Source organism: Oreochromis niloticus, linkage group LG4 (assembly GCF_001858045.2).
Source record: "Oreochromis niloticus isolate F11D_XX linkage group LG4, O_niloticus_UMD_NMBU, whole genome shotgun sequence".
NCBI lineage: Eukaryota > Metazoa > Chordata > Actinopteri > Cichliformes > Cichlidae > Oreochromis > Oreochromis niloticus.
This window is the reverse complement of record NC_031969.2, coordinates 10,689,507-10,704,222: the sequence shown is the minus strand read 5'-3', so window position 1 is coordinate 10,704,222 and position 14,716 is coordinate 10,689,507. Positions and strand designations below refer to the sequence as shown.

The 14,716-nt window shown below is 43.0% G+C and overlaps 2 protein-coding genes across 3 annotated transcripts in view; one reads left to right on the top strand and one right to left on the bottom strand.

Annotated features, from left to right (window-relative positions):
• The first annotated feature begins 475 nt into the window (after window positions 1-475).
• On the top strand, window positions 476-11,682 carry ap5z1 (adaptor related protein complex 5 subunit zeta 1). Of its 2 annotated transcripts, XM_005468359.4 has the most exons (18): window positions 476-636; window positions 959-1,096; window positions 1,923-2,091; window positions 2,379-2,529; window positions 2,882-2,994; window positions 3,170-3,338; window positions 3,610-3,663; window positions 6,269-6,409; window positions 6,510-6,547; window positions 8,129-8,291; window positions 8,453-8,631; window positions 8,714-8,856; window positions 8,951-9,069; window positions 9,409-9,536; window positions 9,643-9,740; window positions 9,833-9,965; window positions 10,088-10,302; window positions 10,409-11,682. In XM_005468359.4, exons 1-18 carry the CDS (start codon window positions 596-598, stop codon window positions 10,659-10,661), a joined length of 2,445 nt encoding a protein of 814 aa, XP_005468416.1. In that variant the 5' UTR covers window positions 476-595; the 3' UTR covers window positions 10,662-11,682. The 2 variants fall into 2 exon arrangements, with proteins under 2 accessions (XP_005468416.1, XP_003443271.1); XM_003443223.5 differs by lacking the exon at window positions 3,610-3,663.
• Window positions 11,683-12,097: 415 nt separating this feature from the next.
• The window catches only part of mmd2a (monocyte to macrophage differentiation-associated 2a), a gene marked incomplete in the record, with an annotated part of 10,418 nt that continues 7,799 nt past the window's right edge, over window positions 12,098-14,716 (bottom strand). The window contains 1 exon segment of the mRNA XM_025906801.1: window positions 12,098-14,179. Coding sequence (XP_025762586.1) covers window positions 13,979-14,179 — 201 coding nt within the window.

Sequence of the window (14,716 nt, the reverse complement as noted above, 5' to 3'; positions counted from 1 at the left end):
TGCACACTACAAGTATCAGCACTACAAGACGGTAGTGAGGCCTGCTATCATGTATAGAGGCAGAGCTAAAGACGCTAAGTTTCTTCAGGATGGACAGGATTAGAAACGATCACATCAAAGGGACAGCTCAGGTTTAGTAGGACAAAGCTGGAGAGGGGAGAGAAGAAGAAACAATGTATTCATAAAAGTATCAAACCAAGTTAAATGTTTAAATATAAAGACATAACAACATTAAAAGTTACAATGTAACCTATTAAGAATTAAATTTACCCTTCTATAATTGGGAAAATTCGTTGTCATCTGATTGTAACGTATTGTGTAAGGACTGTCGCAAAAACCTGGAACCTTTTCACAAGCTTCCGAAGAAGGTTTGTAGGCACAGTCATTTTTATTCGGCTCGTCCGTAAATATGCCTGCCACCGTGCAGCTTTTCTTTAAACTGTTTGAATACAAACGGAGTGGGAGGGTCCGACAGTGGTTTGAGAGCATTCGCGGAACTATTGTCACGTCATGTGATTCCAGTCAGGACTCGATTAGCAAACGGACTGTTTACCTTCCGCTTCAGACAGATGTGGCAGAATAATATTCTTTCAAAATGTATTCTCACGCTTCAGAGAGTTTAATTAAACAAGCAAGGTAAGAACAGAATGAAAGGATAGCTTTCTTTCTTTCACCTCTCCCCGCATTTCGCTTCTCTTTAATTTGTTTAGCTACTGAAACTAAAGCTAGCTAGCATGTTGAACATATCTACATTTTATTCAAACGCACTTTAAAGATACATTCTTCTCAGGGCTCTTTAAAGCGTTTGCGACTTTAACTTGAGTAGAAAGAAATGTGTTCGCTGTCACATAACTCTGTCAGGGTTTTATTTTATTTTTTTCAACGAGTGTTTAGCTTCCGTGAGATCTGTCAGGGGTCTTTAAAGAGATCAAAACCAGCCGCACTCTGTCGTTTGCAGGGAGATTCAGGTGTCTGAGCTGCAGAAGTTTTACAGCAGATTAATGAAGATGCTTCAGGGCAAGGAGCTCGGTCACGACACAGTGGACTCCCTGCAGAGGCTGCACCTCATCCTTTCTGCCACCAAGTACACCCGAACGTAAGAACTCCCACCCACGCCTCTCATACTTCATGTCGTGGATGAGCTTTTCATTCTCACTGCTCTACATTTTAAACTTAATGATTCATCTCCACCTTTGTGTATTCATTTCTTATAACTTAAGCTACTTATCTCTTTCTCTAAACCCACTTTTTTTCACTCCCTCCTCCCACTCTTTCCTCATTAGTGTCAGAGATTCAGGGTACGCAAACACTACACTTTTTTTTTTAGTTGCCAATTTCAGTAGCACTTCCTGTACATGATGCCTGTTTCCCTTTGAAAACTTTGGGATTGTGGTTTAGTCAGGATGCCTAGAAACTGGGGGGGTTGAAATCAGTGATCAGACACCCACATTTCCACACTGTCGTGGTCTCCTCTGCTCTCAGCACCTATCATCTTATCATGTCATCTGTTTGCTTGCAACAACTATGTTTCATCCACCGTGACCACCTAAGAGTTAAGAGTTCCACTAAAGTTCAAACGAATAAATGTCGGGTCTTACATTTTGCTGTTACGTCTGCAAGTTGCTGTCCCTTTGCTCTGTGTTCTCAAAGGTAGTGTTTTCAACAGTTCCCCCCTTTCACTTTCCATGTGGTCTTTTTTTCACAGTAAAGAGCAGCTTCCCTTTCTTCCCACACTTTTAATTAAAGTTGTAATCATGTTTAAAACTATCCCTCAGCTTAATGTAATTATTAAAAATCAAGTCAAGCCAAATGTCTTGGGTCTGCATCACTGTGGGATAAATAAGTGCGTTGTCTTTGTATTTAATATCCGCTATAAACTTCCTGCCACAGTCTTATTTCTCCTCTGCTGTCGTCAACCCAAGGCTGCCTTTAGAGCTCCAGAAGAGGTTTGTAGCGCTTCTCTCATCACCTGCGGAGCAGCATCAGGTGCTGAGCGCAGCTGTGCTCAGAGAGACGCTGCCCCTCACTGGTCAGGAGCTGAATTACAACCACCAGCTGAACAGTCACGCTGCTGGTCTGCTGCTCTCACAGGTGGGCAGAACTGAAATTGAGCGGTTGAGCCTACTTCTTCATTACTGTGAGACATGTATTTATAAGACTCACCACATCATTTTGCAGCTCAGGCTATTGGGAAAATAATTAGCCAGTGTGTTGTAACTTTAAATATAGAAGACATTTGGTAACACAGTCCCAGTTTGTGGTGTGTGTGTGTGTGTGTGTGTGTGTGTGTGTGTGTGTGTGTGTGTGTGTGTTACTTGTTGGATTTTTTTTAAGGCATTATCTGATCCAATCCTCTTTCACACTTTAAATCCTGACAGGCTGTATCCAAGGGTGATCTTTCATCTCTCTGCACTCAACTCCTTCGCAATCTGGAGAGTCGACCGTCTGAAGGGCCGACTCACTCGCTCATGCACACCCTGCCTGTCCTCAACAGCGTCCTCACACACAGCCCAGAGTGCCTCAGCGAAGGTAGCGGGACATACAGATACAGATCTGGACTTTTATCAAAAAAGCAAAAAAGAATTCCACATCACTTCCTGCATCTGCTATGTGCACCAACTAATTGTTCACCCAGTGTAGAACACACCGTGTTATGATGTTTGTTGGTCATTTCATAAAATTCAACTGTATATAAAGAAAATTTTTGTCTGTTTTCAAGCCTGTTTAGTCCTTCAAAGTACAATTAATTTGGAGAAGAGTGATAATGAGGGGTAAAGGGAAACCTCTGGATTCACCTCCATGTGTCTTATCTTATTGCTTTAAGTTGTTTTCACTGGAGAGTGTTTCACTCAGATCTCTCTCCAATTCTGACTGTCTGCAGATCAAATGACCCTTGTAAGCAAAAAGCTAGTTGATTGGCTGCGTTATGCCAGCGTCATGCAGGGAGTCGGGACTTCCTCTGGGGGATTCTTCACGGGGCCCAGATCCCGTCAGGTGAGCAGTTAATTTTCATATTGAGCAAGTATTAGGTAAGTATTATTAGTATTAGCAAGTAAAGGATTACATTAAGCTTGTGACTCTTCCAGGAAGGTAATGAACTAGTGAATATATAAGTTAGTAAAGCTAAACTGGATTATGTGTGGATTTCTTTTCCTTCCCCCTCTGTCAGCCGGTGCCTATAGCAGAGCTGGATGGGTCTGTGTCTGGAGATTTCTTCACTGTCCTATGTGTGGGTCAGGGCTTCACTGAAGACCAGTGGATGAACGTCTACTCCTTTTCCATGCTGCGTCATTGGCTTCTCACCTACCATTCCAGCTGCAGCACCACAGTAGATGCAGGTATGACCATTTGCTGTAATAAGCTAGTGTCACTTTTATGTATTTTTATTTACAAACAGCTCCACAGTTCTGCTCATCTGAGCCATTTTTGCTTCTATTAGTTATGAATTAGCTTAAATGGCAGGTGTTTGAATGGCCGTATAATACTTGTCCAAGAATGACTATTCTATTTTTTGAGGAGCCTTTGCTTCAAGGTAAGAGTTATTAGGGCTGTTATTGCTTCATATGACTAAGTCTCAGATGACCTGCTCTGTGTTTTCATCATCTTCAGCAAACAGGCTACAACTCAGCCTGTCACTCTCCCACTCCCACTCATTTTCAAATGGTAAGACATCAGAGGTTGTGAACCTTCCCTGCATGTGCCTGATTCTAAGAATTAAATAAGCTGAACTCCCCCACTGTTCTTTAACTGGAGGCGGTACGGATCAACTCACAACTCTAAGCTTTAACTAACAAACAAGTCTCTAATCAGAAATCATGATCTCTGACTTTTGACCTCCTCTTTCCACAGTTGTTTGCCTTCCCCTAATTTTTCTAATGAGTTCCTAATCATGATTAAATATACTCTGACAGCAGCCACTTTAAGCCACACATTGCATGTGTTGTGTAAAGTGTGGGCGGCGAGCTCGTTTTCATTTCGAAACTTCTGTGTTTGGATGTTTGTGGTCTTCGACCCTAATTTGACTGTGTTGCTTTCTTATAATAGCATTCCGACAATTATTAGTCATTGTGTCATCAGTGATAATCGTTCACTTTCTCAAACGTGTATGGTTACTTACATCTAGCCCTCGGTAGTGAGCTCATGTTAAAGCTAAAGATCATAATGCGTCCGGTGTGCGCAGAGGGACTGCTGGGTCATCAGTTTGCTGTTAACAAAGTGAATTTGTTCAGTTTTAACATAGACGCTGTTTTGTTTACATTGTCAGTGTGACTCATCCAGTCCAGTTGGCCTCATACAGAATCCACTGATACAAACAGATGCTGATATGAGTGATTTGGGTAAATCAGTGTCGCCCACAGACTGGCTCGAAGATACAAACAAAATATGAAGCTAGTCTTAGTCACGCAGCGATGGTTCGCCTTTCTCCACACGGTCAAAACATGTTTGTGTAAGAATGAGTTATAAAACTGTAATCTGATGGTGTTTTGAATCTTTTACCAAAACTGTAAATGATTTATGTGAGCTTCATATTCTGATCACTCTGAATTGTCATACATTTTTCGCAATGATTGAATTGTATAATTTGGCATGGAAACAGTTACAGATTACCAAAGAAAGTTCAACTTATCCAGGATCTGTTTTACTATCTGGCTCTACCATAGTTCTGCTAAGCAGCGTCAACTTGACAAGTCAGCCGAGATTTACCAAATCAAGCTATAAGCTGGTAAGTGTAAAGAGGTGGTTTTGGTACCATGTGACCAAACGCAAACATGGATACGGCTAAACCCATAAATGTCCCACAAGAATACAAATTTGAGGAAAATGAAAAGAAAATCTAGTCATTTGTGGAAGATGGAATCGTCAGGACGCTTCAAGCTTATAAGACTTAGAAGTCAAATAACAACTCGATACAACCAAAATGTGCAGAAGAGACTTGAAGCAGATGAGATGGAGCAGCACAAGAACGTATCGAGTGCCGCTCTTGTCACCTAAGAACAGGAAAATGTGGTTACAATTCACACATGCTCACCAAAATCGGACAAAAGATGATCAGGAAAACATTGCCTGGTCTGTTACGTCTCAGTTTCTGCAGCAATATTCAGATGGTCAGAATTTGGTGTAAACAGCACAGAAGCATGAATCCATCCTGCATGTAACAGCGGTTCAGTGCCGCAATCAGGGAACTGATCGTGCTAATCTAGTAGTAAGAGGAAGGTTGTTCCACAGTGTTATGGCTAAAACAGTGAAAGTCCAGTGTCCTCTTTTCTTTCAAACCTGGACTGTAACATTAGTGGATTCTCCAGTGTTAGTGTTAGCAGTTCTGGAGTATAAAGTGGAGCCATACCATTTAGTAAATTAAAAGCAAAAGAAAGTAAAATCTTAAATAGGATTCTGTAGCGATTGTGAAGCTGGTATAAGGAGTGGAGGGGTTTGTAGGAGCGGACTTTTCTTTCAGCTGCCACCTTGAGCTTCATGAGTGCGACTAAACAACAATTCTAAAATTCAAACTAGCAAGTAGGCCTTCTTATCTAATAGTTGACAATTCGTTAATACTCTCTGTATTTGAATTATAATGTCATATAAATCAAAGTAAATGGCTTTAAATTTGGTTGTAACCAGCAGGAAGAAAAGAAAAGAATAATGCTCCCTCTGTTGAGAATTTTTTCTCTTATTGATGTTTGTCGGGATTTAGACGTCTCTAAAAGGGAGATCCTGACACTGTCTGTGCAGCAGGGTCAGAAGGTGGTGTTTTGGTAGTACATGTGGATCTGTCCTGGAGCAGGTTGGGCTGTGGGTGCTATGCTGGTGAATCCCGGTAAGACGGGTAAGCAAGGGTTAAACTTGATGTTAGAGCCTCAAATCATGCTTCACAGTACTGGTGCCTGAAATATGAGCAAAGAAAACAGGGTTCCTAAAATGAAAGTGTATATCAAAGTTATTACTAGCTAATGTGGTCTAATAAAGCTTCTTTTGATCCCTTGCATGACACTCTTTAAAAATACTGTAACAAAGCTTTGATTAACATCACAAAAATATGAGCACATTTGTGTTGATTTCTTTCATTCCTGTGTGTTCTAAGAGGTGAAATTAGAGACTGCAACAGTAGGTTTCAGTCGAGGCATGAGGCATTTTACTAACCTGTAGTGATTCTACTTAACGTCATCAGAAACATCATTTCGGATAGCAATCGGATATAGACCTTAATCACGAATCATTATACTGAGAAGGTCACGACCTCTAATTCCCGAGCCGTTGCACGTTGTCACAGATGACCGATCAGAGGTGGACGGGTCCGTAGTTTCTATGGTTTCGGCGACGTCCTCCTCCAGCCGACTGCTGCCTCCAAAGGAGCGTCTCAGAGAGAAGGCTTTCCAGTACTGCCAGCGCCTCATCGAACAGAGTGACCGCAGTGAGTGTTTGTGCGCATGAAATTGCACTGGGTGAGAGAAAAGTGAGCCGTGTAGCAGAATTCCTCATGCACAGATCTTTATTTGTTCTCTTACCATCAGAGGCACACAAGAAGACCGATACAGAACTGCAAAAAGCGGTGAGTCTGCGTATCATTTATTATCACTGTGGAAACACATTTCATGGTTCAGTTTGTAAAACTGAGGGGTTTAAATCACTTTTAGACACTTGGCACTTAAACAGCCCGACTTCCTTTAATGCTTAAACTAAGAGCCACAGTGTTGATGTAGATAGCTGTAGCTTTTCCTGTTCACTGTGTTGTAGTAAAGAAGTAAAGAGCACCTCCTGGTGTTCGGTTTAAGAAGTCAGGCTTAAAGAAGGAGACCTAGATGGGATGCTTGGCTTAGTCTGGCTCAGTTGCTGATCTACACTGTCATTTTCTAACCCACAACAATGCCCCTAACCCCCTAATTACATTTTACATTCTTTGCATTACACTTCCACAGAATGGTGTTGTAAGATGCACTGCTGTTTGCTGATACAAGCTCACAGTTTGACTTGTTTTTCTGACTTTGTGTGGATATGTAACACTTCAGTTTGGGAATGACTCACAGTATAATGTAAATAAATAGAAACATGTCAAAACAAAAAACAGCCAAACTATGTGAATTAGTGACTCAGAGGGAAGGTGGAATGTATCCCTCTGGAGGTTGTTTACAGCTGTTGAGTGCATAAAGTGCTGAGTCATTCTTCATTTGGGGATAAATGTTGCTGAACCAGACATCAAGTCTGGGCTGTGACATCACCCCTTGAGGTCACAGCCCACTCTGACCTCAAAGGGGCCGGACCAGAGAAAATGGTAAATGGCCTGTATTTATATAGCGTCTTTTGTAGTCCCTAAGGACCCCAAAGCGCTTTACATATCCAGTCATTCACACATTCACACACTGGTGATGGCAAGCTACGTTGTAGCCACAGCCACCCTGGGGCACACTGACAGAGGCGAGGCTGCCGGACACTGGCGCCACCGGGCCCTCTGACCACCACCAGTAGGCAACAGGTGAAGTGTCTTGCCCAAGGACACAACGACCGAGACTGTCCGAGCCGGGGCTCGAACCGGCAACCTTCCGATTACAAGGCGAACTCCCAACTCTTGAGCCACAAAACTCCCCTTCCTGTGTAGTTTAACTACAACGTGTCCCTCAGATATCTTCATATAAGAGAAAAGAAGTGCAGTTTGAACAGTGCGTCTCTGATTTTTAACACGATGGAGAAATGCAGCTGCAGTAAGTGGAGGAAACCTGTCAGCATGATTAAATTGTAAGGAATAGACGTGTACAGAAAATCTTTTTTTAAACTTCAGACCAACTATAAAAACAAGACATTTCTATTGTAGATAATGAAAAAAGAGGAACTCTTCTGTCATTAAGATGTTTATCTATTACTTTGTTTTTTAGTGCACTATGATTGGCCATGACTGAGGTTTTTATCGGTTGGAAAAGCTGTAAAATCTACGAAAATGTAGTTAGTGTGTAAAAACTAAGGCCTCCTTCACATTTTCCAGTGGGCTGGATTGGATTCCTCGGCAGGCCGATTCTGGCCCCAGGGCCTTATGTTTGACATCCCTGCATTAGAGAAACCACTGGTGTTAACCAAAAGAAAGTTCTGCAGTGTTATCAAGATTTATGCTGCTGCCCTTGTGTCCTGTTTCCTGTTTCAGTGTCTGGTGGAGGCCGTGTGCATCCTGGACTGCGTGTGTGTTGAGGACGCGTCGCTGGTCTACAGGACCTTCCCCTGCATAAAGGCTCTCTTTGGTCGCCTCAGCTCAGAGCTGTCGTATGCCAGAGTCCTGCTGCCCATAGCACAGTTCTACCTCAACCACGGTGCGCATACACAGCAACATGTGCTCACAGCTGCCACAAGTTTAGAACTGAAAACAGGGTCACGTGTGTTCACTGTAAAGTGGTTCCTCATACGATGACATCATACATGACCCCTTTTTCTGTGCATGCAAGGCTGAATATGTTTATTTATATCCGATCAGGCGAGATTGCTGCAGTGGACTGTGAGAACGTGTGGAAGGTGGTGTTTGGTCGGTTTCCTACGGAGCTCTTCAATGACCCATTCCTGGCACACGAGCTTCTACGCTTCCTTCGACTTAACCTAGAAAGCATAGAGCTTCGGGTTCCACAGTACACGCGCTACTTTCCAAATCTGCTGAAGGTAAAAAGCTGAGAAAATGTGCAGCAATTGTTAGATCATATACGTACGTTTGATTCCTTACATTTTCTCTCTTTCTGTGTAGTTTTTAGCATGGGACAGTCCAGCGATGGTGGATGACTTTGTGGATCTGCTGCCCTCTATGGTTACAACTGGAACTGCAGTGGAGCTGCTTCACACCCTGCTTGACCTGCCCTGTCTCTCTGCCACGCTGGTCCTGCAGCACAGGTTCAGGCACACACAGGAGAAAAACTGCTTCCCACAGCAATTTGGCTACATGCACAGTTTTTATCCCCGTCTCACTGGGTCTCATGTGTCACAGGTCTACATGTTTGCCCATCTCTGAGCCAGTCGGTCGCAGCTTCGTGTCACTGGATGCATTTCGAAACCCTTCTTTCAGAGGGCTTTTCCTCTTCCTGCTCCGAACGGAGGCAGGCTCAGGTAGGACAAGTCACAGAACAGAAGGAAAGGTTTCACAGCTTTAGACAGAAAACAAATAAGCATAAAAGGCCCAACTGTTCATTGGGCTCAGGTCTGACTCTGACCCAAGGCTCTTTCCCTGCTTTCCTGTCTTCTCTCCACTGCACTGTATGATAAAGGCAAAAAAGCCCCAAATAATGATAACATTTTTGATCAACACACAGTGTATTTATCTTGCTTTTTATTGGTAATGGTAGGAATTGTCTCTACAAACGACAGTAAAAATCTGTTTAAATCTAAACAGCAGAAATTTAGGCTCTAGCCAATGAAATCATTGTAATTTTGCATCTCCCCGTTTAGGTGACACAATGGACCGACTGAGCACGCTCCATGAGCTGCTGGTTGAAGCTGCTGACTGGCCGAGAGTCACTCAGTGTGCCCGGACGGTCCCCGTGTTGTTGCACGTTTTCTTCAACACAATTGTTACGGTGAAAAGATTCAGCATTCTTTACAAATTTGTTGCATCTGTACTTGCTTGTGTTGCAGTTTACAATATGCGCCTTATTAAAAAAATATGTCGCGCGTCTCTTTCAGATCGCTGACGAGAAGCTTTTGGCTCATTTGATTCTGGTGATGCTGGAGAGAAGCAGCCTGCTCCTTAACATCCCTGCGTACATCAAAGAGATACACCGGTACACCCGAACACTAAAGCGCTGCTGCCTGTCTCACTCTCATCCTCATCTCCTCACTCACTCGCTTCAACCACTTCTCGCTGTTTCTGCAGGGTGTTCAGCTGCCACCTGTTGAGGCTGTGTAAGCTCCACCCCTCTCTGGTCGTGAACCAGTCCCACGAGCTGCTGGAGTTTGCTGGAAGCACAGCCAACGTCTACAGCAAAGAGGAACTCTATACACATGTGGTAAAGAGAGTGCTGACCCTTCTGTGTATCTTGGGTTATGTGCAAAAGCCCAGTGATTCTCACATTTCAGCATTTGCTCAAAACCTGATGCTGAAACAGCACTGAGCTTGTTTGTCTCTCAGGTGTGGGTGCTGGGAGAGTACCTCTCTGTGTCATGTGACTCTCGCTGTTCCGTGAGCCTCATCACTTCCTGTTTTGAAGCGCTGGAGGCGGTGCTGTTTGAGATCACTTCGTCTGCCCCTCCAACTGGAAAGGTTTGCCCGGCCCCTAAAGTCATCAACACTTTAATGAGCGCTCTCGCTAAGCTGGCATCACGGTCACATGACCTCATACCTCGGTAACAGACTTTTTGTTTTTAAACATGCAATATTTCTTTTTTTCATCCAGGACTTTGTAATGTTCTGATATCGTTTGTGTGTGTTTTGCTTTGTTTTTCCTTTTAGGGTGTCTCTGTTCCTCTCTAAACTAAGAACTGTAACCAGAAGCGGATCGGTTGCCTGGTGCTCTGATGAGGAGGACCTCGTTGCTATAGTAACACGAGGGGAGGAGTTGTGGTCGCTGCTGAAGGCCCCCGGCGTAGCTCAGAGTGTCCTGACACCACCTCCCCATGTCATCGCACCGCAGTGGCACAGAGACACTAATGTGGCATTGCCGCTTCAACTGCGAGCCCTCACAAGCCTCACACACTCACAGTGACACAAACACACACACTCATGTACAAAACACAACATCATCCTGCGCTGACAATGCATTTGGTTTTTGCACATTATTTTTGTAATTGATTTGTTTGATGTTGACGCTGATATGATTTTCATAAAACACACAGATCCCTTGCAGTGTAATATGTTTCTTCTTTATTACAGTGATTTGACAGAAATATCATTTTACAAAATAGATCATCTGATTAAAAAAAAAGATAAAAAAAATTGCTCATTTCCTGAGTAAGTGCTCTGTTTTCAAGAATTAAAACAGAAGTAATGAAGTACTAGAAGTTAAGAAAATCTTGAAATGTGGAAATAGAAATTTGCATTTACGATCTACGTTGATTCTGTCGTAGTCAGAGGACTGTAGCAAATTCTACATTACACATCACTGTTGATAGAAAAGTGCTCAGAAGTAAAGAGCGCACCATTTAGACAAAACAACTGGCATTTAAAGTCCCCCCAACAGGATACGAAATGCGTTAGACCGTGACATTTTCATAATGAGACGGACTTCTTTGTCTTTTAAATCAAATTACAGTTTTAGGAAAATTCAATTTGAACAAAACTGAGTCACAGCCACAGACGAGTAGCTGGTTCTACTCTCGTCTGTTATCATCAGGTTGATCATTTACAGTCTGGCTCCAGTGTGTGACACAGACATATGTGACCTTAAAGTCTGTCTGCAGATTGCTTAATTCGGTCTCAGTGGGCCAAAGATGAGTATGTTTAATTACGAAACCAGGGGCTGTGCATGTACTGTGAAAATGAACTGAAGTCAAATGCAGATCCTCTCAAGGGGTCACATAAGGTGGTAAAATCTGTAACAGCTTTTACAGCCAAATCCATATTGAAAGCCTATCAATGACAGCTTTGTTGGTCAACTTCCTGACTGTCATATTTTACCACTGAGCAAGGATGTAGCACCAACAGCAGAAAGGGATTCCTGTGTAGTGAGTTTTGGCACATTAATTGTGGTTGGATTACTGAAAGTAGGGAGTTTAACAGCTTAGGAATGCTCAGTAACAGATATGCCTGTAAGGAATGCTTCATCATTTTGGGAAAGTGCATATATATTCTTGTAAAGATGAGAAGATCGATAAGACTCTTACAGTTTTACTATTCTGGCATAAAAACAGTGATACTCTGGTTTCTTTATTGATTTTCCAGTAACCTCATGCTTGTAAAATAATGCCCAGAATAGTCGTGACCAACAGTTGAGCAGCTGGTGTTGGTGAAAGGAAAACTTTCACAAAATATCTCAGTGGGAAAGAACACCACGGTCGATATCTACACTGATATGGGCCGGGTAATGAGGAACAAAAAGATGACACATCGTTTGAAGGAAATTAAAATGATCAACCTACAGAGGGCTGAATTCAAAGATACCCTGAAATCTTTATCTGGACCAGGGCATCACTGAGCTCCTGCACAGTCTGAGGTGCAGCCTGATGGCGTCGGATGGACTGAAAAACGATGTCCCAGAGGTGTTCTGTTGGATTTAGGTCAGGTGAGCATTGGGACCAGTCAGTAGTATCAATTCTTTCTTCTTCCAGGAAATGCCTGCAGGCATTGTCATGCAGCAGGAGGAAGCCAGTACCCACTGCACCATCCTAGGGTCTGTGAGATCCAAAGGTTTCATCCCAACACCAACGTTGCCTGTAGAGGTCTGTGTGTCCCTCCATGGAAATCCCTCCCCAGACTTTCTCTGCTCTACCACCAAACCGGTCATGCTGAACTGGGAGTATAATGTTTTCCTCTGCTGTTTCAGGCCTTTTCATCTCTGTCACATGGGTGAACCTGTGCTCATCTGAGAAAGGCACGGGGTGTCAGTGGTGGACCTGACAATTCTGGTATTCTATGGCAAATACTAATCAGGCTCTATGTTTCCGGGCAGTGAGCGCAGGGCCCACTAGAGGACATCAGCCCATCAGGCCACCCTCATGAAGTCTGTTTCTAATTGTTTGGTGGCCTCCTGGGGGTCATTTTGTGGCTCTGGCAGTGCTCATTATGTTCCTCCTTACACAAAGAAGCAGATACCGATCCAGCTGATGGGTTAACACATTACCGAGTTCATATCAGCATAGATATCCAGCATGACTGTCTCTCATTGTTGCCCCTCTAATGCACCTGTTGTTTTTTTCATCAACACCAAAGCAGCTGAAACTGACTGAAAACGCCTTCTGCTAGAGACCAGATCAATACCCCAGAGGTTTAATTGACTTGATGCTATAATCTGATTAAAAAGTGTTCCTTTTTTTTTTTTTTAACAGTGTAGTTTAGGAAGTAAATGTCTGTCAGTGCGACAGCATCAGCAGCAATGATACAGTCAAGAAACCTGAGTGGTGTGCAGGGGTTCAGAGTTAAGTGTACTGTGAGTGCTCGTGTAGCAATGAAGTCCTAATTCCTGAGTGTTTGCTGATTTGCCGGTAAGAGCCCATCAAAAGATGATCTCTATTTTTTACAGTAGGAATGAAATGCTTTAAATAATTCGGCAGGGTGTACAAGTAATGGGGCAACACCTCCAACACCCACCAGGCAAAAGCAGGCTGTGATGCACCAGTGCACACCACTGTCCAACCTCAACGCTCAACAGCAAGCCGTAACAAAACACTGAGCATTATTTTCAGGTCTGAATTTGCACCCGTTCTCCTTCATTGCACTTGAACAGTGTTTTTCAGGATGCCTGTCACTGAGGATGTTTGAAACATGGTGAAATATAACCTGAAGCTGTTGCTTCTGTTCATGTGATCCCAAACTGATTCCTTGATGTCTGTCTGGGATCAGGGCTCTTTGAAGGGTCAGATCGTTGACGTGATCAAATGTCTCTGTGATGGCGCGATGTAGAATCTGTAGATCTGACCATGTCTGTGTACAGTATCGCGGTTACCACAAACATTATAGATTGTTATCAATCTTCTCATCTACCTCTGCAAGAAAATAAACACATTTCCCAAAATGTGAAACTTTTCCTTTAACCGACAGAGATAAGCAGGAATGAAGATTTTATAATGCAGGCCTGGCACTTGGATCTCGTCTGAAACACTACAGACAGTCAACATGGCACACAAACCAGTGTCAGTGTCGCTAATTATGTCTAAAACAGCAGAATTATACATTATAAATTAGCGTCAATTTGGTGTAGTCAGGCTAGATGTTATATAGTCAGCACACAGTACAAAAATTGGTTCCAGGTGTCACAGCTTCGTAAGTGAAGCTTACCGTAGTCAAAACACTAACCTGACTACATGAAATGCACTTTTGTCATTCAGCCTGTCAGCATGGAAACGCATAACGTCAGTCGGCAGCCGGTCACCTCGACGTCTGCAGCTGTGTCCCCGGTAAATACAGGTACCTCCAGATGGCGTAGTAATGAATGCCTGCTCCAACCGCCACAAACAGATGCCAGATCGCATGGGCGAATGGCACGAGGCCATCGCTCTTAAAGAAGACCACGCCTACTCCATAGAAGACACCTCCCACGGCCAGTTCACACACACCTGTGCGCTCCACCTGGAACATAAGAAAGTTTGCTGGTAATTAATTTAAAGACGCTTTGTTTTAACTTGCGGTGAATAAACTGTAAAGATATATACAGTTTTTGGTTGAATTAACGTGGAGTCATCTGAGGTTTCCCAAATTTTTGAGAAATGCAGTTTTATATGCCCACTCCATAAAAGATGGAGTAGCACTTCATCGAACAGCCCAATACTTGATGTAGTTTTCCAACATTTACCATGGACTTTTTCACAGTTTAGGGTGTGACTTTCCACACCTAAAATTCCTTACCTGTAGGTACAGCATAATAACAAAGCTTTAAAAGAAAGAATCAACAAATTATACTGAGTAATGAGTACTTTTTGGTTATTTTAGAAGATCAGACCAACAATGTTTCTTACGTTGACTTATTAGGGACCCAGGCTTTATCACGGACTATCCTAACCACTTCTCATTACATTGTAATAACACATGATTTTAAGGTGCATGTTGGAATATGTGCGACCTACTGCTTTGTGCCTGAGTTGCTGTCGTTTCCTATCACTTCCATTT

Coding starts and splice junctions, on each gene's coding strand:
- ap5z1 (XM_005468359.4), top strand. CDS start 596: ATGTATTCTCACGCTTCAGAGAGTTTAATTAAACAAGCAAG. Junction 6,548..8,128: donor ATACAGAACTGCAAAAAGCG/GTGAGTCTGCGT, acceptor TTCCTGTTTCAG/TGTCTGGTGGAGGCCGTGTG. Junction 9,537..9,642: donor TCTTCAACACAATTGTTACG/GTGAAAAGATTC, acceptor CGTCTCTTTCAG/ATCGCTGACGAGAAGCTTTT.